Below are 25,360 nucleotides of genomic sequence, written 5' to 3' on the forward strand. Positions count from 1 at the left end.
CTTAAACTATGTCGCACAACCATTGTCTTTTATAATAGAATTAAGGAAGAATTACTCATATCTTTTACCGAAGTAAAAGTAGCAACACCACAGTGTAAAAATACTTAATTACAGAATCTTGTATTCAAAGTTATTACTTATTTAAAGTAAAGTTAAAAAAAAGTACTCATTGTGTAGAATGGCCCATTTCAGAATAATATTTACAATATTACTCATGATGCAGCTGGTATAGGTGAAGCTAATCTCAATTACTTTATATACTGCTGGGTAGTAAAATCAATAATCAGTACTTAAGTATCTTCATTTATTAGTTAATTTAAATATTGTATTAAAATCAGTAATCAGTTAATCAAGTAACTAGTAACTAATGTTGTCAAATAAATATAATGGAATAAAAAGAACAATATCGGCTATCAACATGTAGTGGAGTTAAAGTACTTAACCGAGTGTTTTTATTTTTTGCTATTTTATACATGTCCCTAAAATTCTACAAAAGTACTGTACCTATATGTACTTATATATATCTTAATGGCATTGAATGCCGGTTTCCATTTTGATAAAGGTTGATGAATGATAAACACCAAGGTCAACGATAGAAATAAGTCTAGGACTTAACTGTTAAAATAAATAAAACGCTAACATACAAACATGTCCTGCTTTTTCCTGGTGTTATTACTGAGCCTCACATGTATCTTAAATACTACAGGAATATATCATGCAGTATTTAAGATACATGTGGCATTAAAGTTGTTGAAAGTAGTTTTACTCTCTATTGCAGTACACTGAAAATACAGAAACCTTTTAAACATTAAAGAAGTCCTCACAGCCATTCCCCTAACAGAGTGTAATAAAAGTATTTTAGGTGCTATTAATTGAAGGTTTTCATTCCAAAATTAGATGTCAACCTCTTGAATAATGTGTTTGCTATTACGAAAATCACTGCTGGCATGAAAGTAAAAATCACCATTAATCATCCCTGACATTACTGGCCATTATACTGGATTAAATTGTGTATTTCTTCTATAAACAAGTGAGTAATAATGAGCACCATTAGGAGTTCTTTAACCTATAATATATAGTATATAGTTCTACAATATTTTAGCATTCCTATACATTTTCTCTAACTAGTTATGAGTGGGGGGGTTTAGAGGGTGATGGAGGACAGTCACAGCAGAAAAACTGTCATCATCCAGGATGTAGCTTGGCCTCTGAGTTCCTGTTGGACAATGTCAAAGTAAATGATCTGGCCAGCCTGCCCAGTTATAAACACCGGTGGCGTGGAGGAGAAACAGATGGGCCTCTCTGTCAGATCTCTGTCCTTCCTCCTCTCATCCATGTTTCCATTCAGTCAATGCCCTAAATGTCTCCTGGTGTGAACTGTCTTTTAACACCTCTCCTCCTCTTCCCGCTCTCTGCCTCCTTCTAAACTCCTCATCACTCCTCAATTCTTTGTCTTTTTTATCTTCCTCTCTCTCTCTCTCACACACACACCACAACACCCTGTCCTTCACCCCCCGTCTCTGTTCTCACACACACACACACACACACACACACACACACACACTTTTTGCTCTCTGCAGCATGTCCTGCTGGATCGCGGTCTGTTGTGTACAGTACAGTCATCTGTTTATGAGTCACTGACCACCGCACAGACATACTGCACCTTGCTGCCTCAGTGTATTCCCACTAGAGCTCAATGGGTATTTGTTCAGAAAGAAACAAAGCAAAGGCAAGCATTACAAAATTTACAGTAACTGGGCAAACTGCAGAATTAGGCTGTAAACTTTAAAGGCGAGAAGCGGAATATCGGATAAAAAGAAATCATGAGTGGCTGTGTAATGAATGCATGGATGGATTCATGGTTGCACAGATGGAGGGTTGGAAAAATCAATACTTACATCGTCTGGTGTAACCCCCTGCGCACTACTGCTTTTCTTCATCCTGAGGGATGTTCAGCCAGACTCTCCCTCTCTCTCTCCCCCTCTCTCTCTCTGTGTCTCTGATCCTGTCTCCGAAGATGTAGTTCTTTCCTGCTTCTCCTGCTCTGGGCAGCCTCACCAGTACGCCTGCACATGGGAAGCAGAGGAGGGTGGGGGCAATGATATAAGGTATCCAGTTCCAAAAGTTATTCTGCCTCCCTCACAGTGAATATCATGTCTGCAATTCTTGTCCGACTTGCGTTATTGTTCTGACTTGGTAATGCAGTTCTGTGTGCAGTAATTTGACAAGTCTACACTGTGTTGCATTACACAACTTTGACAAAAAAGCAGACATTACATGGACTGTGATGGATTACCTATCTCAGCAGTTGCAAGTTTGTACAAGTAGACATTCATACTGTACTGAAATGAATTTAAACACACCTTAGAGGCAGAAAAAAATATAGGAAAAAGGTAAACACAGACCTGTATGTCTTGGAACGTTTTCAATATTAGTTCCAATAATGTTATTTTTAAGATTCGATATCAATACCAAATAAATACTTTTTTTTTATACCTTATTTTTAGAAACATTTGAGCCACACTAGAGATATGGTGGCAGGGATGGCAATGTTGGTCTGTTGGTCCACCACCTTATCTCTGACTGAAATATCTCAAGAACTATTAGATGGATTGCCATGACATTTTGGACAGATATTGACTGATCCCCTAACTTTTGTTTTAGTCCCACCATGTGGTTGATTTTTGAAGTATCTTGAAAAATTAGATGGATTGCCATACAATTTGGCACAGACAAGGATGTCCCCACAGAATGAACTGTAATAGCTTTGGTGGCACCCTGACCCTGACTTTTCCACTAGTGCCATCATCAGGTCAAAGTTCAAATTGGACCAATACTTTGGTTCATGTTCTTCATGTTTAGGACTAAGCATTCTAATATGCTGAACTAAGATGGGGAACATGGTAAACGGTGTACTAGCAAAACATCAGCATGTTAGCATGTTGACGTAAACATTTAGCTCAACGCAGCACTGTGCTTACTCTAAGTAAAGTCCAACGGCCATAGCATAGCTGTAGACTCCATATTTTGTCTTTAAACAGAATTTTAAATGTTGTCTAAAAATTGGAAATTGATTTGAATCTAAAACATTCAAAGATTACGTTTAGAAATGTTACAATGAATGAACAAACATCGGATGCCACCTTTAAGTTCACAATTCTCTTTGCTAGAGACACAGTTCAATTGGTAAAAAACAAAACTGAGGTTCAGCTTTGTGGGTAACAGCAATGTTAAATGTGATTTGTAGTAAATGTGCTTAAATGGGCTAAAACAAAAACAACTCTCCTTTAAACCTGCTATGTATTTCTGTATAAAACAATTCAGTGAAAAAGTTTATAAATATGTGGGCAAGGTTTGCATGTCTTAAGGTCTTTTAGTCCGCTCCTGTCTGTCAGCCTCTTCTGAATGCAGTGACTCATCAGAATCACCACAGCGGGTGGAAAAGCACCAACAGACAGACATGACTAACTAATCTATGAGATCTATATTTTCCATGTCACTATGGACCCCTCCCGCCCCCCTCCTGTGTTCCCCTCACGTTACCCCTTATTTGGCAGGCGCTGTGTCCTTCTGTTAAAGTCAGTGAAGGACTACTGGTGAGGGAGGCCGTTGTTGGTGCTTACCAGCTGGTGCCAAGTCAAATGGCATGAAAAGACAATTTTTCAGCTGCACAAACAGCCCAATCTTGTTGTGTCTTTTCTAGGTTTCACAAGACCATCATTCAAAGTCTTCATACTTCATGATACAGAGGTCTCAAGTAGATGTTTAGGCTGTGGTGATTATTGTGACAGAAAGTATGATGATAATAGAAAAAAATAAAGCTGTAGATAGACAAATTGAATGTAGAATCAGCCAACAAAAGAGTTAGTATTTTAATGCTTGTAATATTTTTTTCAGGAACTTGAACTGACATGAGCCGTTTTCTGCTGCTTTAATTAAAAACAGCCTCCATCTGTGCTGATACCAATTTTTCTGTTCATAGAGTAAGAGTAGTAGACGGCCAATATACAAGTATGATTATCAGTCCAAGTAACCTCAATCTTATTTATGTGCCCACGTACTAAAATAGTTCAGCATATACGGTAATTGCATCAACAACCCACCAAAATAGTGTTGTTTAAACAAGACTGAGATTCTGTGAGGCTGCACTTAGGCTTAACATGTTAAAGTTTAGGTGGTATAATGTTTACCGTGACTGCAATCTTAGTTTAACGTGTAGAAATCTTAACATTTGTTAACATAATCCCTTTATACAAAGTACAGCTGAGGCTGATGGGAATATGATACGTTTTGCAGGTATTTGGTCATCAATCAAAGTATCAAACGTACTGAAATTCTGATCTGATGATGGCTCTATGTGAAGAATCAGGGAATCACCAAAGATACTTGGTGATATATATGGTGGCGTTAGATGAAATTCAGGGATTCATCAAAGTCAGTAGAATTCAGCCTGTGGAGGACATGTTCAAACACTACACTAATCCATGACATGGCAATCCAACCAATAGTCGTTTAAGCTATTTCAGTCTTGACCAAAGAGGCACACCAACCAACCAGCATTGCCATACCTAAACGCATGCTGCTAGTGTAGCTAAAAATGTTAAGTTAATATAGTTAGTTAGTTAGTTATATACATAAGGACTTGGCTCTTTCAGATTATACTTAAATTAAACTAAACCCATTTACCAAATTATGAACTTCTCAAAGAGCACCATTTCAGAAAAAAAAAAAAAAAAAACGAGCAGAGAAGACATCCAGTAAAAGGTTATTTCAAATCATCTCATGTAAGTCCAGCAATGATGGGCATGATCCTACAATTTTAAAGCTTTAAGAATATTAGCACAATTCATCAGAGGAAAAGTCCAGAAAGGTCAGTGTGTCCCTGCTATCTAAGACACTAGGGAGCACTTGCACTATGTACACCATACCGAAATGGCTCAATAAACTGTAACTGTGTAGCTATATTATATTTTGTAACAAGCAGACAGGTGAGCTGTCAGACCACTTATTATGATTTCAGGTGGCATACACAATTTAATTATTTGTTTCTGTGCTTCAAAAGTTAGCTTTCTAAGGTTGTGGTATCTCCATGGACTGGACTAGTGCGAGGAAAACATCACAGCTCCAGTAAACACAACACAGTACACTGTTCCACAGCCTGGATGGTTTAATGTTGGACAGAAACAGACCTGGGACTAATCACACAGTCTTATATGAATGAGTATTTGTATCTCTTAATCATCAACACCATGGATATACACTCCCCATTCAATGAATGTTATATCCACAGTTACAGTTCCATAATAAAATAGGTGAATAACATTGAATGGTATGTTTGTCATGTCACTAGTTAGTTACACTGCCAGCTTGGATTTTAATCAGTATGAGTGCAAGTGTCTGTGCTATTTTGTAGGGCTGAAACTAATGATTTTTATGATCCAATAATCTGCTGATTCAATCATTTGATTGTTTCATCTAGAAAATTACAAAAAATAGTAAAACAAAAATGGCTATCAGATTTTCTGAGCCCAAGGTGACATATTTTTTTTGTTTAACCGACCAACAGTTCATATTAAATTTATAATGAGGAGAAATGAACAGGGACAACAGATGGAAAGTAGCCTTCTGGCTAACTCTGGTGCATTTACAGGAATGTTTAATTAATGTACACTGTCTCTGTTAAAATAAACCAATAAATAAAAAATAAAAAATAAAAATAAATTATTACATTTCTTGTGATCGACTTAACTGGAACCTGCAAATGTTTAGCATTTTCACTTTATAAACAACACTTCATTGATGATCAGTTGCCAAATCATCCTTCATTCAAGACTTTATTTGGGTAGTGACACCTTTAAGATAGACAGGAAACCAGAGAGACAAATTATTTAAGCGTCACTATTCTGTCAATTGCCACATTTGTAGCATACTGCCTAGCTAAACATATTGTAGTACTGATACTTATATTGTACTGGACTTACTTATTTATTGGTTGCTTTTTATTATGATCTCTTGTCCATGTTTTGCATAATTTTGAATATATCTATAATAGTTTGGAATGTTGTTTTAAAAGGTTGGACTGCCAGCACATGGTTCATCTCTTTGACAGGACACATCAGTGATCACCTTTGAAGGTCTTTATCAACAAGAAACCTTCACTATTAAACAGAATGATTTAACAATAAAAAATAAATCTTTATAGTAAGACTGTTGAAATAAATGAAATTAAAATGGTTACAAAATCCTTTTCTAGTAAAGCTTTTTCCTTTTCATCAACACTTCAGTGAAAAGGCCAGGGAACTGTCAGCACATCCAGGAAAGAAGTGAGCTTCTCTGAAGAGCATTTAAAGCTAAACCACAAGAGACCCACTCAAAACAACAAAGATCATTGGACAAAAGACACTGGATTGAAAATGCACTCCTGCTTCCACTTTTTAGAGAAACAAACCCCAAGTAACCTCTCATCTCAGTAACCCCAGCAGTAGGTCATCCCCATGGTGGCTGCCTGTACCTCTACAAATAATTGGTTGTTGATGTGAAGCAGGCAACAGAATGCATGGTCATGAGGCAGCACTCGAGTTGCTGATTGTAAGGATTTTGCTCAGATTTTGAAGAGAACACCAGGGATCACTGTACTGGGTGTGTATCACCGCAACTGAGAACAAAACAAACTTTAGCAGACTGCTTCTGCTTAATTACAACTCAAAGACAATGCAAAGGCTATGGACAGACTCTGTTTTTGCTAATTCTTCCATTAAATGGGGGTGCTTAAAAAGTATGAATTAAGTATGTATTAACACAGTATGTAGTCTCTGGGCACATGGGAGAGAAAAGGCGAAATATCAGATTAATCACCTGTGTCATTTTCCCAAGGAACAACAGATACAGCATTGCATGGTGGGATTTGGAGTAGAGTTGGGACTGATCTGATCCAGCATCTGGAGTTCATTTGTTATTATTTGTTAATTTGACTGCTGTTTATTTACACGTGAGGATAAGGGAGACCCAGAAAGGAAAAAGAAGGTGAAAGACAGATGGATATACAGAGAGGGGCAGCCATGTTGCTTGGAGCCTGCAGTCATACTTATGGTACCTGGCTGGTTGTCTGACAGTCTCACACAGAAATCATGAGAGCTGAATGCACATTTACAAGATATATATTGGCAGATATCCGAATACAGTTATTGGAATGGGAATGGATGAAAAAAAAAGTGGATCAGTCAGAATCCAAAATAACTTTTTGGCTCATCTGCCAATGGCAGATAAACTGAGAAAACTTAAAATATTTTTACCAGCCATACAACTACATCATCTATTATGAAAATAAGCCTAAAGTAATTTGATTAAGATCTTAGGGCTCCTGCGCTGTTCAGATGCCACCTCTCACAAAAACTGACCTCCTTGACTTTTCTCTTCGTCTTATGTTTTCCTTTTGGTAGCTTGACACCAGGAATGTGTTGCCATCTGTAATAACATGTAACACAGATGTTTCTGCAGAAAACATAGACTGACATTGTGTAGAAATTAAATGGTTTTAAGCTGCTTCGATTTGCCACGCAGACATCACGGTAGACAGTAAGGGTCACATTAGCATCAGCTTGTAAAAAAAAAAAACAGCAATCTAAATCTGGCATTTTTCAGCCAAACCCCAAATTTACCCACATGTGGTGCTTGGCAGGTGTTAACTTCCTAAATGTCAGGGCTTTGGACTTTTGGTTCAATAAAAGATATTTAAAGACATCACCTTTTTCTAATAATTCACAAACCAAGTGTGTTAAGTGGTTTTGGTTGTAGTGTGGTTTCTCACTGGTGCTATGGTTTCCCACCACAGTCCAAAGACATGTACATTCAGTGAACTGAAAGCTCTGAATTACCTGCAAGTATAAATATGAGTGTGAATAGGCTTCTGTATGTGATTCACCCTGTGTATGCTAGAAGAGATATCACTCTACCAACACCATCCATATTGGCTCTGAACAAGAATAAATACGTATAAAGAATGGATGGGAAGATACATGGATATGGAGGGTATTTGTTACATATGGCACTCATCTACTATCATCCAACAAAATGTTTATGCTCAAAGAGCAGGTAATGTAAATGGCAACTCACAATACTATCATTAATACCAGTGTTTATACTTTTGTTACATACTTTTACATAAGCAAGGCTGCATTGCTGGCAGCAGTGAGAAAATTTTCCCATCTGACCAGTCAGTGTATGTCACACAGCGTCCCTGCACAATGGAGAGCTGTGGAGAGTGAGTCAGTAGTCGTCAGACATTTAAAATCGCTGGACACCCACACAAAGGTAGCTTTTGTGACGCCAAAACAAAGGAGGCTCAATGTGTGCAACTATGTTAATATTACGTTCAATTACTCAATGAGAGCTTTTAAAGCCATCTGTGTGCCACCACAATGATGAATTAACTTTACAGTAGTCACTCATTAACAGCCAGAGGATTCAGATTCACTGTTAAATGAAAGAACCATTAAGAGCAAAAATTAGATTACATACTGTGCACATATTAACCAAACTGACTCTACTTACCCAGATTTTGATCCCTTCAGTGGAAACTTAATCTGTATGTATACTAATCTTTATGCAAGGCTTCAAATACTTCTTCAACTACTGGGTGTGAAATGGAGAAGTAAGCAGCACAAGTCACAAGACACGACAGCTGTTGACAGAACAGCAGCAGGTCCTGCTTGTCTGTTGGGCCCGCCCACATTTATTCAATTTAAACAACACACCCACTTTATTCACACCTAGGGAGCTGCAATTTAAAAACAGTAGCCTGTCCACTGGTGACATAACCATACCAATTTAAAAAATGCTCACTGATGTTCAGTGTCCACAGACATACTTTGAAACACTGTCGGTCTGTAAATGTCCTTAAAATAAAAGCTGTGATGTCATTTTCTGACACTGAGCTGATCTTTAATGACCAAATAAAAGAGATTGTGCAATCTTGTTTTATCACCAAAGAAATATATATCTAACATAGAACCGTTTCTCCTTCTGACCTTGAAAATAATAGCCGTGGCTCTCACTGAAAGGACCGCTGGGAACTGAAATGAGGAATCTGCCAAAGTTGCAATTTATATTTAGTTCAAAGACAAGACTTCAGTATTTCATCATACTGCATCTACCCTGGATTCATTTTATTCATTGCATTCGAAAGTATTTAAACATTTTATTGTTTATTTATCATGTGTAATCTTTCAAAAATAACTGTTGTTCATCCCTAGAAGACTAAGAAGAAAACAAATAAAATGACTAATAAGCTAGGCCTCAGGCACCCGGTTAGCCCAGTGGGTAGAGCTGGCGACCCATGTACTAAGGCTGAGTCCTTGCTGCAGCGGCCCAGGGTTCAAATCCGACCTGTGGCCCTTTGCTGCGTGTCATCCCCTCTCTCTCTGCCCCCCTTTCCTGTCTGTCTTCAGCTGTCCCTATCATAAAGGCAATAAAAGCCCCAAAAAATACTTAAAAAAAAAAAACATAAGCTAGGCCTCATCTTGCTTGGACCCCAGTTCACAGAACAAGTTCCCTGAAGCACGAAGTCTTCACAAACTCATGGCCCTATTTAAATTACACAGCCACAGGGCACTTGCATAAAACATATAACAGAACAAGTGGGATGAAAAACAGTATTTTGTATTGGGGCCATTAATGCATTTACCATGATACTGTGGTATGCAGACATATAGACACCCACACACACACACCCAAGTTTATCACATACAGACATTTTGTGCTAAAAGTCTCTAAATCTTATCTGGGCAACTACCTTCTTAGATGCATCCATCTTAATGTAATTCATACAGCACAGAATATGATAACAATCAATATTTGGCCAGACTTGTTAAGTGGTTAATTTTGTATGAATATATAAAGTTATGAACTGTATGTCAAAGAAAAATAAACCTTTGCTGAAAGGCTGCAATAAGTTTAAAGGCAAACACTTTTCTAATCTTATCCCTGCTTCCCACACTGTTTGTGTGGGCAACTGGGCATGTCCTACACACAAAGCAGCTGTTGCACTTCATGCAGATGCCCAAACACTCACAAAGTCAGACTTGTTATATTAACCATAGAATAATATATACATTATAGTTTATTGAATATCGTATTTCTACAAGTACGAATCGTCATTCCAGACAAAGTTATAGATACAAACATGTGAGACAGGAGCCTCACCAGGGCTCCTTTACGTTTAGGAAGAGCTTTAATGTGTAGTCAATTAACTGATTGACAAAAGATTAATCTATTATCAAAATAGTACTTTTTAATTTGTATGTATTTGTTAAGTAATTTCTTTTAAACAAATATGCTGCTTTTCTCTTCTTTTATTAATTAATTTAATTATAATAAAGAGAAAGTTTTGAGGGTTCGGACAGTTGGTGAGACAAAACAAACAATTTGAAGATGTCACCTTGGCCTCTGTATGGGAAATTCTGATTAACTTTTTCACAATTTTCTGACCTTTGATACGACAAATTATTTAACTATTAATTGAGAAAAACATTTGGATGAATGAAAAATGAAAAGAATTATTAGTTACAGCCCTGCTTGTAAAACAGGGCACAAAATAAATATTCTGCACGGACTCAAACATTTTCCTTGACATAACGCTAATTTAGAGAGGCCCATCATCACAATAGCCAACATGCTTACAGTATCAAGAGTGACTACTATCTCTACAATACATTATAAAGCAGGTACTTTACCCCCCCCCATTTAACATTTACAGTATCAGCAGCATATAAACATTTAGAAATTTAGAATAAAACACTATAATGTAGTTGTAAGCAGCTGTAAGTGTTCATTAATGTATTTGTCAACAACTTCTCCTATGGGCATAGGTGGAGGCTGGATGTATAAACAAATAACATCCAGACAATAAAAGTACACAAAATTAAATGTTTATAGTGTTTATAAATTATAAAAATGTTCATTTAACTCTCAAGATGTAACTGTCAAAATAATTTCTTCTATCAAGTAATTTAAGTTGACACCTATCAAACATTCTTCAACAGTTTAACATTGTTTTAACTGCTCACCCGAAAGCCATATTAGCTCCGTGACTGAAAAAAAAAAATGCCAATCAACACTTGTCAGCTTAAATTATCTGTCACTGGAAAATCTAAACTAAGTCACAGTGGGAACTTTGCGGTTTGTATTTGCATTCAGTGCAGTGTAGCAGATTCCAGCAGCTAACCCTAACCCAGAAAGGAACTTTTGAGACGAGTGAAGGCTGAGAGGAGTTTGTTGAGGAGGGAGAGAAACAACAATAGGTGGCAGCTGAAAGATGACGTCACTGTGGAGGCCACATGCAGGGAACCCACTGCCCTACAGTACAGACATAAAGAGAGAGACTGAACAAGCCAGACCCTGTGAGCCTGCTGCTGCCACTGGGCCACATGTCACAAGACCATTTTAGGATTGTCCTGTTGTCACACCATGTGTTTGTCATACTGGGATTGTAAACACCATCCCTAGTCAAGTCATGACAAACTCTTTCAATTTTATTCTACAAAAACTGGTAGAAGCAGACTGATCAGCAGCTCTATTCGTTTTACAATAGCCTTAATTGGTTTAAAAATTAGGAAACAAATATAACAACTGGTCACATTTTGTGCTAGTATCTGTCATTATGTAATAATGACGTAGAAATCGCATCCTGTATTACACTGCTAATCACAAGGTACTCGTTAGGTCGTATTCAGCATTCATCACTGATACTATCCTTTGTCCTTTCTTGTAATTAGATGAAAGAAGTGAATAAAGTCTTAATTCATCAGGAGCCTTTAAAGCTTTGCTTCAGTGCCAATACAGAAACTTAAACCATTTAAGAGAAGAAAAGGAAATGAGAAATAATTGGTGGGCCAGGACACATGGCGACTGTGACTCTGGATGAGTCACTGTTTGATTGGAGCTGTTGAAAAAGCCCAGTAATTAAGAGGGAGTGCCGTTCTGTCACATTCAAACACCCACACACACATACACTAATTGCCGCATGGTATTCAAGTCACCCTATTTAACATCCATTGAGGTTTGTGATTTAAGTACTGTCTGTGTCAGCACTAAATCAGTTATCCATTCACTAGACAAAACTTTCTAATGCAAGCTACATGGATTAAAGCTCTAAGGGTGAATCATGACAAATGACTTGGAGAGTAAGGAGCTGACAGAAGGCTTGGCAGAGTCTGCAGGATCTGTGGCGCAGAGAGGGCCTTTGGTGAGTGTCACCATTTGGCAACCTCCATGTCAACGTGGCTGTGAATCCTTCAGATGACAACTGAGACAGAAATTAATCAGTGTGCAGCTTTGACCTGTGCTCTTTGGAGACACTGTTGAGCACGATGAGAGCAAACGGATATGATCCACCGCCTCCTTAACACACAGGGTGGCTACATCCTGCTGTGGAGCAACTGGTTGAGCCTATGAACCATGATAGATTCTACACACCACCTCCTATTCATCACTTTATCAATATCTATGGCAAGGCTGCAACTAACTCAACTCAGCTTTATAGTAGGACAGTGCGATATGACCATATATTGTGTGACGATAGAAAAAAAATGAGGCAGGGATGCAATGCAAAACAAGCGTTTAGTCACAAACTACTTAAATCACCATGTCCCCCCTAACACACACACACACACACACACACACACACACACACACACACACACACACACACACACACACACACACACACACACACACACACACACACACACACACACACACACACACACACACACACTGGATAGCCCAGCCCTGCCACTCTGTTTCTCTACAGCAGTTTGTCACATTTTGGATTTTTCATCCGTGATTCAGTATTCACAAAAGCAGGTGAGCCTTGTGTGGAAGAGGCTTGTTGTTAATGGGCTGTCTCCACATAAAAAAAATTCTCTCTCTTTCTCTCTCTCTCTCTGTCTGTCTCTCTCAAGTAAAGTCATTCATATTTTATATTTTGTTTCACGCTTAATTGCTAACAACGGTTCTACATAAAAGGAGAAAAATAATCAAATATGATCATCGGGATAATTAAATTACTTATATATATATATATATATATATATATATATGGGATATGAAATTTTGGTCATATCTATATCTCGAATAGCATCTTTTATTCAAACATGCAGCCCAATGTGCTTCACAGATAAAAACAGTTTGTGAATAAACACTAAAATAAGGTGGAGAATTAGGCCAAAACTGTAAAAAAGGAAATAACCTACTAGAAACAGACATATACTCGCTCCTACATTCTGTGGGATTTGTTAAGCTACTCCCAATAACCAAGCACAGGCTGCTATGATTTAAAGCTGTGTCTCAGATAGAGAGTGGAATAAAGCAGATGTTGCCTGCTAACACATAAACTGCTGTCAATTCATGATACTTTTCATTTCATGTTTTTAATACTTAATATGTTGTTAATAGTTTAATAAACAATGCTACATGATAAATATAAGGCTTCAAACAGACCCAACCATGGGTCCCAAACATTGACTGGAGCACCCTTATTTGATTCTTAAAATAGTTGCAGATTATTTTTCCTGTCAATCAACTAATTGATTGATAATATCTGCTTTACATTCATTCATGCAATATGAAAGTGGTTCAGTGGGACAAATGCACAAAAAGGATTCTATTTCAAAATGACGAATGTGCAACACTGCAGACTTACTGTAATTTTTCCATCCAATAGCTCCATGATACAGAACTAATCTCTTCGTATACACTGCTTTAGTCAGCAATAAGGCATGCACTAGAAAACTGACTGAACACAATATTCCCTCTCAGCCACTAGAAAAAGTGTACTTACAGCTGAAGCTCTTCTCCTTGAGCAAGTGGTGAGGGAGTGAGGGGGAATTCACGTCAGCAGACTGTCAGCCTGAAAGACAAACAATGTATGGATTACAATTTCACAGATCACATATCACAGCAAAAAAAGACAATATTTTAGCCAGCTGAAACTATGTGACTGATCAACTACAAGGACCCCTGACAACGCTACAATGTCTAAAGGGGCAATACACTTCCCTCTGACACACATATACATGATTTAACAATACTTAATAGATGTACAAAATACTTTTGATAGGTCAGAGTTGTAGGAAAAGTGTAAAAGCTGCTGCAGCCCTCCTCTTGATGTTAGGAATCACATTTGCTATGGTTCTCTAAACGCATTACTGTCATAGTTCAGATAACCATCCAACACATAAACACACACACACAGACAGGGCATGTATTCATCTTCTGGAAGTGAAACATCAATGTACAGCAACAGAAAAGGCACTATAGTAGCCACATCACCAGTAAAGCCACCAAGCAGCCAGTAAATGAGTCATCAGTCTGGCAGCCAGAGAGCCCTTTTAACAAGAAGCTGGATGTATGTGCCTTGTTGTTTCAGCACTGACTGAGAATAAAAGGACAGTGGCCAGAGTTCACACCACATGACCGGGCGCATTACAAAAACGCTATGAACTGGGCTTAAAGGAAAGAGCACTTCTGTCAGGAGTATAAATGATAGATAGGGATGCACAATGATTATCGGGGCAGATAGATTATCGTTCCAATAATGGTACATTTATATATATATATATACCGATAACTTAATGGCCCATAATAATAACTAATTTTGAATTCTTATGCAAAGCTATAGATAGCCTTTATCTTCTATGAAATCCAAAGTATGTTTGTGAAGGTTTTTGATGAACTTGACTGTGAAAAATAAACAACAATTTGAAGGGACTGAACTGTTGTTTTAGTTGTGTTAACAATAATATCAGATTTGGTTAGGTCAGAGCTATGGAATATTAATTCATCCATCATTGCCCACTACATCTTAGGCTTTCTTACCATCAAGTGTGTAAAAACTACAGGTTATGAACGTCTCTTTAAATTACAAAAAAGTGAAATTATCAGTTATCTCATTGGCTAAAAGAAATTCATATTGCACATCCCTAATGATAGTATGTCATGCCAGTGTACCTACAGTAGTGTAATATAAGACATTGTGTATGTACAGCTCTAAACATTGATTTGTGAAGGGCTAAATGCTGAAAGTATAATCTAGGGATGAATCAGTGTTGTGTTTTTTTAATTCTTGTGTTTTGGATTTTTAAAAGCGGGTGACATTCAAATAGAGAGCAATGTCAAGATTGTAACCTTTCACATCTGTGCGCAGTCCAGCAGATGTTTCGAGTGAGCAACAAAGTTATAAAAGCTGTAGGTGATGTGCTGGCAGAAGAAGTCCCTATAGCAGAGATCCACAGATAATAAATCCTAGAAGAGGAAGTTGGAATATTGAAGGACGTAGGGGAGACAGGCGGGTGGTGATAACATGGTCCATGTGCCCAGGCGGAAATGAACTGCGCGCATACACACACACATAGAATAAAAAAATTAATTAAGTTTTAATTTACAATGTTAAACAAGTTTTACAAAACAAATATCACTTATTTCAACTCATACTATCTAGCACTTATTGTGAATACTGTACTGTTTAGACATGAAAGCCAAAGACGTTGATCAGCTACAAATCCCCATCCCAGCTGTTTCAGACTGATTAATATTTAAAAACACACATATTTTACCTATGCAAACACACAATATTGCATGGGCCATGCAGAAAACAATGAGCACTTTTATGCTACTCGGACAGACTGGGTTTCTGCATTCATTACTTCACTTAATGTAAAACATACCAAATTACCTCTTGTGTATCTGACAAACAGTGGTAGCTGTAATCCAAGTTTTAAAAGGTTCAGCTCAAATAACTAAAATGAAGATGATAAATCCAAAGAACTGCTACAATCATCCCAAATCAGACCCTTTACACAGACTATAAAAAGACCCCTGTTGAATCTCTATATTGACAGTCAGACAATTCCCAACAGAGGTATAATGTTGATTTCTCCTCTAGGGAAAAATAAAAAGCCTAACTAGCACTATTTATCTTCTGAAGGCCTTGGCTGACCTCATTTAATCCAGACGTCATTGTTAAATGGACAGTGATTGATTGTTTAATGGTGTATAAAACACTTTGGTTTATAGAGCAAATCAACAGTATGTCCATTATGTGTTAATGTGGGTTTACCCAGACTTTCCAGCACTTTTCAACAAATATTCCCCTTTTGACCACCCACATCTAAATTGTCTCAAACTTAAACATACTTCATACATCCAATATTATGAGTGTATGCGAATACCCATGAAGACTGTTGAGTGCTACCCCAACAAAAAGCCATGGCTCACAGTTCACCTGAAAAAATAGCAATTTAAGCAAAGCACAGAGCCTTCGCTACTGGGCCCAGAGCGAACAGGAGTACTTTGCATTTGTTATTAAAGAGGGAAATAGCCCAAGCCAAAGGATGCTACCAGGAACTGGTGGAGGGGGGCCATGTTTCAAACTGGCAATCTGATGCTGGCCTCTCTGTCCTCACAGTGAAAGCCTCAGCTCTGCAGCTTTTACATCTGCCATATAGAGAGCCTTGGTCTGGGGGGCTCTCTGAGACCTGCGTAACTGCAGAGGGTGACCACCTTGGGGTCCAAGCTTTGCAGCTCCAACAGCTCTATGACTAGAGGGTGGTGAAGAAAGCAAGTAAGGTCGGTCACATAACCTCAGCACAAGCTTTCAAGAGATATGATGCCCTTGTATTCAAAACAAACAGGGGCAGGGCCAGCTTCATCCCCTCTGTTGACACTGGTGCCTGTGGCTGTGGAGGAAAGATCTTAACTTTTAGAGCCACACATCCTCTTTTGTATGGTGGTGTTTTGTCTTGTCTGTTAGCAAAGTACTTAACTGAATGAGGAAAATGAATTTCCCTTTGTGAACAATAAAGAACATCTATCGTCTCTTTCTCTGTAGTAAGAGAAAGCACAAAACGGGTATGGCTTTTACCTTACTTGACCTCATCATCATACTTTATCTAAATTGCCCCAAACATTTGTGTAGGCTGGATCCACAGAGGCTCGGCATTAGAAATGATGCTGCTCTTTATCAGTTTTGATACGTAGTGACAAAACTAAACAAATCGAGCGAGAGAGAGATGAAAGATGCCCACATTGCAAAGTCCTGAGAGAGATGAAGAGCACAGCCTACGTACAGACAAGAAGCCTACGTGATATGACTGAATCAAAAGACCTTTCAATGCAACTCAAGATATCTGACTGACGGTCATGTTTCCTCGAAAATCGCTTACGTACAGCTCAAATGACGAAAACCTGCAACCCGAGAATCGTGAAACATCATTTTTTTTTGCTAGCCTCTGTGCCGACGATGTCCCTTGGCTGTTAGCATAATCAACTTTTACTGGATACAAATATGACTAAACTTCGCGCGGGTAATAGGCTGTAGTTAAACCCCAGTGTAGAGAGGATAACGACAAAACACATAATACTTTTTTGTCCCCCTATAAATTTAAATTGTATCTCTCACCGGACGTGTATGTAGTCTGTGGTTACCGGTGGTAACCGGTGGTGTATCCGCTGTCCCACGCGCTGCTGCGGTCTCCCGTTTCTCTGCCGCGCTTCAGAAGCACGCGCCCCTTTTTATTTGGTTCCATTTGTCCCGTTCGCGCTCGTTCCCCTTCCCAAGCACGAGAGCGCATCGATTGGCTTTGGCACAGACGACGCAAATCCTTCCGTTTACCAATGGCTATCAGCGCGCCCGCCCTCTCTTCTTTCCCAGCTCTGCATCCATTTGATTTCCAGCCATAAGAGAGTATGGATGAGTCTGCCTCACCAGTTTAATGAGGCTACAACCCCCCGGCTCTCTGTCATCCATTGACCCCCTGCTGCGTGTTAGTTGATTGTCTCTTTAAATAGCAGTACACCACTGCAATGGAAGTTCTTATTTTATATTTAGATATATATGTATATATGTATATAAAGAGCTACTTATGATTTAGTGAGTTAAGTTTAATACTGTAGGCAGCTCATGTAGCTCCTTAGATAGAGCAATGGTTACTGCTAGAGTACAGTGAGCTCTTCCAGTAGCAAGTTATAATAAAATGTTGTCATTAAAACGAAAGAATATCATTATAATATTGATGCATTCATTTTATAGTAAATGCCTTGCTGGGATCTTGCATTGTCTAGTGCTAGTCTGAAGTGTGCTGCATTTCATTGTATCACTGATCACACATTGCATTGTGATGTGACGTGTGTAGTGTTGCACTGCATTATTCAGTTTGTTCTCATCTTGTTCATCTGTGTTGTGTTGCACTGAACCGCGTGGCTGCACTTTACTGACTGTTGTGTTTGATGCTGCCACCTACCACGGTTGCAATGTAATGTATATTACAGTATCACACAACTACCACACAATATGCTGTGTTGCACAGTGTGATGTTGCTCTGCAGTGTTGCATTGTGTAGTATTCAAGGCCAGACTGAGCAGTCTTTTAGAATAATTTTGATGCCTTGGCTGTTGCCAGGCAACAGCTGTCCTGGAACAGAGATGAATGGGTGTCCCTGGGCTCCTTCTATTTTTTCATCTTTACCTTCATCTTTTTTTTCTTCTCAGTGTCTCTCACTCACACCGACACTTATGTTCAGTGTAAATGCAGTTTCCCTCACTCAGCAAACACTTTAAGCCCATTAAGTTGGCATGTTGTGGGTTTTAAGATACAATAAAGCTTCTGATTCACATGGTCTCAATGTCACTGATGTAGGATATGGGGCAGTGTTTCTTTCAACATCAGTTGTACCTAAGTAACTGAGCCAGTGGTGACTAATCACCAGATTTTCTTCATGAAATATGTAGTCAACAGATGGCTTGTCTGATCTGCCACCTGATTCTGATGGATCTCTTCTTATTCACCCAGAAGTGTAAACATGGCTTGGAAACCCCAGGGAGCAAAGGTGTCACCCCTTCCTGTGGCACTGTTCTACACATGTGCTTGGCCCCGTTCATCATGTTGATGTCCCAGCATTCGAACAATGTCTGCTAACATCCAACAGAAACTCAATCAGCACCAAATCTCTGTCACTCTCCATCTCCCACCTGTCTTGATGTTCAATACAGCCGCATTTCTGCCTGTTGTGCAGATATTGTGACTGTTTCTGTGCCTTTTGGCAACCTCCAAAGAGCAACATTTTGCTGACAATCTTATTTTAATCTCTGATTTCAACTTATTTATTAAATTTGACGCAATTAAACATTTCCATGCAGTTCTTTCTGCATTATGAATTGCACATACACACCTTTGCAAATGTTCCTCAAATGTGCTTTCCACACAGCAGCGCTGATACAGCCACCATCCTCTCTGTGGGATGTTAGTCCATGCATGCTGTGTCTTCTCATTGTGAAATGCAATCACTGGAGGCGGGAAGCACAGATGTTTTTCATGAAAATAATCATTCATTTGTGTTGTGAGTGTGGGTTTCTTTTGTTTGTGGAGGAAATGCACTCAGCTTAACACGCAAATTGGTGAGGCAGCTTCAGTGCATCCCTGACACAGGAAAAGAGAATTACATTAAACTATTGAAATTGTATGCAGGTGCATGGTTGATTTCTATCACATCCTATTCAACCCTGAATAGATAATATCGATTTTTATCATTTGTTTGTCATGCAGCTTGCTCACTGCTGGCAATGCTGCTGATCTGTATTCAGTATTAATGTTTGTGTTTGGAAAGGGCAAATTACAATCTTCTAGGAATGGAGCTGTTTTACATGCTGCTTTATGAATATTGCAAAATATCTAAATTATTAAGCGGCTTTCACACCTGTATTTCTGTCAGTCAGGCCTATGGTTTACTTGCATAGTCTGGCCAGACAGAAATGTACCTAACACTCACCCACACACCACCTCTCCTTCTTTTCCAGTCTCTGTTTTGTGGGAGGCCGTTACAGAGGTTTGCTACAGTCACTATTGCTGCTATACTGTATAAATAGTGTACAGGTGTCTGAATGCATCATCCATCAGCACTGCCCAGAGGCAAGCTTTGCACTAGTCAAATCAAGCTCTCCATCCAGTTCACCGACCACTGTGAGATTCTCATCACACCACCAGCAGTAAGACAGAGCCTGTACATTTGTTTATACAGAGAGTTTTAATCAGTGTTAGAAAACAAAATGCAGTCAGGAGCTTATAAAATAACCTTTGAGAGCTATTCAGCACTCATTAGTGTTTTCAAAGTGTGGATATGGGAGTCACAATAGAAAGAACAAACTTTCTTTATTGAAAATGTCAGTTGTGAAATATACAATATAATAGTTTCCCTTGTAAAGCAGTTAAAGAATTAGGAGATAAGAAATTGTATGGGACATGAACTAGATGTTTTTCTGTGATAGTCTCTATGAAGTGGGATAATCATACAAACTACAGAACCTTATTAAGAGTCAGTTTTTGATTATGACAAAATAGAACATGAGTATGTAATATTGATTCACAATTACATATTTCAATGGCCCCTGATGATGTAACACAAAAAACTTACTCAAAAATGAATCACAGTGATTTCTCTATTAATCAAAATATATACTGTGAATGACAGGCACTTATGAGTTTGCAGGTAGAGCCCTCTCCTTTAGGACAAAAACAACATACATGTACTGTATTTACCATTCAACGTGTAAAAAATATGATTCACAAATTAATATCAAGCTCATGTCGATAGTATGAATTTGTTTGTCGTCTGCATAAATATAGAATGGATGTGGGTGCTTTCTCAGGCCTGATAACTGAACATAAATTCTTAGATGTTTGATATTCACTAAACAGCTTTGTCGAGTGCCTCAGCTTGCTTTTGAGGATCATATTGCTGCAAAGCACAGATCAAAATGCAGTTCAGTGATGAATATGCTCCATTTTTGCAATCTAAAATGATCTTTGGTGAGAATGTAAACAATTGCACCAGAACAAAAAGTAAGGCTTTAAAGGCTTGTAGCATAATGAAAACACAAAAACACATTACCTCCATACAAATAGATCTTTACCTGATTAGGATTCCTACAACTTGTTGTCAGATAGCATAGATTAAGGTAACTTAGCCTGCCTTTACAATTTAGACAGCAAACAGTGCTCTTAATAGTAAGCAAGCCATAATTCAGTAGAGCCAGTTCCCCTTGAACAATGAGGACAGATAATGCGGTGAGCATTGCAGTGTATATTACAATAGAGTTACTCTTTAGGATCCCTTTATGATATTAATTAATTGAAGCATAATGAAATAGCAGGCAGCTGCAATGCGCAGAGTGATTTGGGGGTTGAAAGAGAGGCGAGACAAGCTAAAATATATGGGTTATGGTGGATAGTGATAGGGTTACAGCATAAGAGGGGTATAGGCATCAGTGTCTCTCTGGTCCCACACATAAGGCACATTAATAGGGTACATAGTGTTGCTTCCAACCCTAATACCTCCTAATATAACAATCGGCCTGAAAACATGCCCAGTAAATCTGACATTTTACAGCCTATACTGTACATGAGCATCATCCCCCATTGAGTGCAGGACATTTGTGCCCCTTAGTCTGCAGTCTATCCGTTCAACTATCCACCTACCCAACCATCCATCTGTCCATCTGTCCACTGTCTACAGGCACTCTACCACTGCTCCCAGCTGAAGTCGTCTCCACCTCCAAACACAACAAAAAAGCCAAGAATGGTGAGAAAGATGACAGCGTTGCCTGTCATCACCAGACCACAGGCGCCCCACTGGATCTGTAGGAGAATAATATTTATACTGAATCAAAACTTTTGACCGGAAGAAATCCATAGTCTTCTAGTCGTTCTCTCAAGATACAGTGCAAGTACGGATACACCAACAACTGATGTGGTGCAGACAGCACAGACATATCTACAGACACAAATAAAACGGTATATATTTATATATATATGAGTGTGTGTGTGTGTGTGTGTGTATAGAAAATATTTCATCATGGGTAGAGAGAACTCACTGTGGTATTGCGGGCTAGCACAATGGGAAGCCCAAAAGATGATACCACGATGCCAGTTGTTAAGAAGTAGGCCAGCTCTCTGCATGCATTGCTGGAGGAGTCGGTGTCATCACTGACGCGTCTGGATATGAAGGTCGGGATGGGACTTAAAATGTAGAAAATCAGGACAAACAGCGGCCAGTATACCCTGCAGAAACAGGTGTGGAACAGTTAAAGTGATGGTCCATATTTATGACATACGATGGCATGAGTTTGCAACAGTATTTAATTATTCACAACAGAACTAAACATTTTACAAACTAAGCTCAGTTAACATGTCATGAGAAAAAAAGTTTACTTTGCCTGTAAAAAAACATTGTATGTCTTGTGCGACTCTGGAGGAGATGTCATAAATCTGAAAAACTAGGAGCGTGGGGTTTAAAAGAAGTGGGCATTTAGAAGGTGGGGGGCTCTAATGAAAGAGGCTATTGAGTTGCATTATGGAAATTGTAGAATTCAGCATTTCTGGAGCTTGACCCATACTAGAGATTACATTTCTAGGCCTCTGTGGCACTCATTTTGACGATTCTTTTTAAATCTGGTTCTTAAAAGTCCCTCAACTTCGTGACAAGTGTAATACTAAATTGCTAGAGTACTCCTTTAAGGGTATTTTTGTTCTTGCTGTTGTTCATATCTCTCTAACCAACCGCGATTTCGCTGGAAAAAACATCCTATCCTTTTATCCTCAATGTTAAGCCTGTGTCACACAATAACATAAATACTAACTTATAACAAATAACCTACCCGTATTGTTCCAGTGCACAACCCAGTAGAAGAAATGTTAATCCAATGGCACCAGTGAAGGACAAACCAACCAGTGCTGAAAGAACACAAACATTACATTACATAATATTATATTATATCGGCAAAGATGCTTTTGTCCAAAGTTACAGTGAGAGACAAAAGAGAAATACGCCAGGCTTCTAACACTATGACATTTGTTTGTATGCTAAGTCAACATTTAAGACAATTTAACTGTAAGAAAAAAAATTAGCAATAAATTACAACTTAAAACAAGTTAATAACTTAAAAATGGATCTAACGAATCTTACTATCCTTAGACAGTGTTATGTGTGGTGATAGCTTTCGAAATGATTCAGCAAACGTTTTCAGAAATGTTGAAAACTAAGCTAACAAAGTTTTTGAAGCTCTGACGCAACAGAAGAGCGTCTGCGTAACTTAATGAACGTAACTGCCAACTGACTCGTGCACGTAACACATAAAATACCTTTAATGCCGGCCATTGCGATGAATGCGTGAAACCTTCTTCTTGAGTTTTTATTCAGTTCTTTGTGTTTTGTTTATGTGCTCTCCTTCTTGGTAAACCAACTTCCTGCTTCCTCCATCGGGGGTTTCCTTCTTGGTCACATGACTTTCTTAAAGCGACAGTAACTCAGCAGCTGTGAACTTAACCTGAACACACACCTGAACATCATCATCATCATCATCATCATCACCATCACCATCATCCGCTTGTGAGCAGATTAATTCCTTTTTTTTGGTCGATTTATAGAGTTTGCTAACGTGGTTGCTGCCATCCCTCGTGACGAGGAGCACGCGACTATGCAGTGCTGTTCTGGGGGCTTGATTAACACCCACGTGTTATGTAGTGTTATTTAAATACTGTAGCTAATTACAATCTTAACGTACTTGTACTAAGTGCGTAAGTATTTCCACTGTATGCTACTTCATACTTCTACTCTCCTACATTTGAAATAGAGCTTTACTTCAACTACTCCACTACCTTTATCTGATCACTCTAGTTACACAAGTAGTTTCTTTGCTGATTAAGAGATAAGAGAAGATATTCCTTTATTTATCCCCCTTAGGAGAAATTCAGGTTGACACAGCAGCAATAGGGCAAAGTAGTGCAAAAACAGATAACAAAGAATATCACAATAAAAATATTACTAATAGTATTAATATTAGAAGATATAAAACTATAAATTAAAGTATATACACTATGCATTGTTCAATTAGGACATGAAGTGCAAAATATAAGCAGAAAATTAAACTTGACTAAAACAAAAAACTAAAACTAAACTAAAACTACTAAAATGGAAATTAAATATAAATAGTGCAAAAGGCCTGTGCGTTGTAGGTTGGAGTTTAAACCAGTCTTGGTCTGCGGGGGTTGGTGGTACTAGGTGCTGTGGCGTTGTGGAGTCTGATGGCAGATGCTACAAACAAGCCTCCAAACCGCTTTGAGGCTCGGGGCTGGGTCAGTCTGTGGCTGAACGTGCTCCTGAGCTGCCTGAGCTCAGTGTAGAGAGGATGAGAGGGGTTGTCCATGATGGCTTTCAGCTTCCCCTTCATCCTCTTCTCAGTCACAGCCTCCACAGTGTCCAGCTCCATCCCCACCACCGAGCTGGCCTTCCTCACCATCTTGCTATGCTCGTTGGCACCCCCATCGCCGATGCCTCCCCCCAACAGACCACCGCAAAGAAGAGGACACTGGCCACTTCAGACTAGGTTTCTCATTGAACATAAGATCATCTTATAGATATAATGCTCCTCTATATGTTAACCTACCCAACAGGAGCATATTCATAGCTCAACCAGCCAGTTAGGATCTGAATATTCCTCCACCACTGTGTGCCATATGTATTGTTATGTATTATTATAATACACAATACTATTATACACTATTTGTAGTATTAGACACTGTGTTATAACTTAACATTCTACTTGAATCACTCAGTTTTTCAATGGTTTTCATATATTTGTTTTAAAGTCTTTGAAGTTAGGTTCAGTTTCAGGGTCCTGGTATTGTACATACAGGATCACTGTCATATTGGGACACAGAGCCATTGTTATTGTTATTTCTAACACATGCTCTTTTCCTACTATGACAAGTCCAAATGTCTGTAATGAAAAGGTCTGATCTAAATTGTGGTAACCTTTATTTAATTTCTTCTTCCATTAACACAAAACTGTTTTTATATGTCTGTTATTTAAGATCATTGAGGAATGTTGAGCAATGTTAGTGATTTCTTTGTTCACACATTGGTACAATCTCTAACCTTACTTCCACTGAACATTTTACTGGAAATAAAACCCACAATAAGATGACCTCAGATGAACCAGAGCTCAGTGTGCCTCCCTCTTATTTTCTTACTTGATCTATATTGTTTTTATACATATCTGTAAGAGCACTGTTGATCTAAGAACTTCATTGCCAATGACTGCTTCACTGTAATTGTTGTGCATATGACAATAAAGATCTTGACTTGTTGGGCTTCAGGTTTGGTGTTATATGGAGATGAAACCAGAAGATAGGTGCAGTACTTCAAAGGGCATGAGTGATCACAGAGCTGGACCAGATGTTAGCGGACTGATGCTGTTTGTGTCCACATGGAAATCCTGTAGCCAGAGCCTGATAAGTCCCACTTAAAGTGTT

At 38.6% G+C, this 25,360-nt stretch overlaps 2 protein-coding genes across 3 annotated transcripts in view; both read right to left on the reverse strand.

Moving 5' to 3' along the window:
* The window catches only part of LOC127368385 (cAMP-specific 3',5'-cyclic phosphodiesterase 4B), a 51,208-nt gene extending 33,610 nt beyond the window's left edge, over positions 1–17,598 (reverse strand). Inside the window, exons 1-3 of one of the 2 annotated variants that reach the window (XM_051409209.1) lie at positions 17,456–17,598; positions 13,838–13,906; positions 1,899–2,066 (exon numbers count right to left, since the gene is read on the reverse strand). In XM_051409209.1, coding sequence (XP_051265169.1) covers positions 1,899–1,940 — 42 coding nt within the window. In that variant the 5' untranslated portion in view covers positions 1,941–2,066; positions 13,838–13,906; positions 17,456–17,598. Of the gene's footprint in view, positions 1–1,898; positions 2,067–8,550; positions 8,640–13,837; positions 13,907–17,455 lie in introns of those variants that run through there. The other variant, XM_051409211.1, reaches the window with a different exon arrangement.
* Positions 17,599–20,056: 2,458 nt separating this feature from the next.
* On the reverse strand, positions 20,057–23,341 carry LOC127368448 (leptin receptor gene-related protein). The gene is made up of 4 exons (XM_051409269.1): positions 23,189–23,341; positions 22,705–22,780; positions 21,922–22,108; positions 20,057–21,685 (listed from the first exon to the last, which is right to left on the reverse strand). Exons 1-4 carry the CDS (start codon positions 23,202–23,204, stop codon positions 21,569–21,571), a joined length of 396 nt encoding a protein of 131 aa, XP_051265229.1. The 5' UTR covers positions 23,205–23,341; the 3' UTR covers positions 20,057–21,568.
* Positions 23,342–25,360: the final 2,019 nt, after the last annotated feature.

The sequence above is a fragment of the Dicentrarchus labrax genome, unplaced genomic scaffold, assembly GCF_905237075.1.
Source record: "Dicentrarchus labrax unplaced genomic scaffold, dlabrax2021, whole genome shotgun sequence".
In the NCBI taxonomy this organism is placed as follows: domain Eukaryota; kingdom Metazoa; phylum Chordata; class Actinopteri; family Moronidae; genus Dicentrarchus; species Dicentrarchus labrax.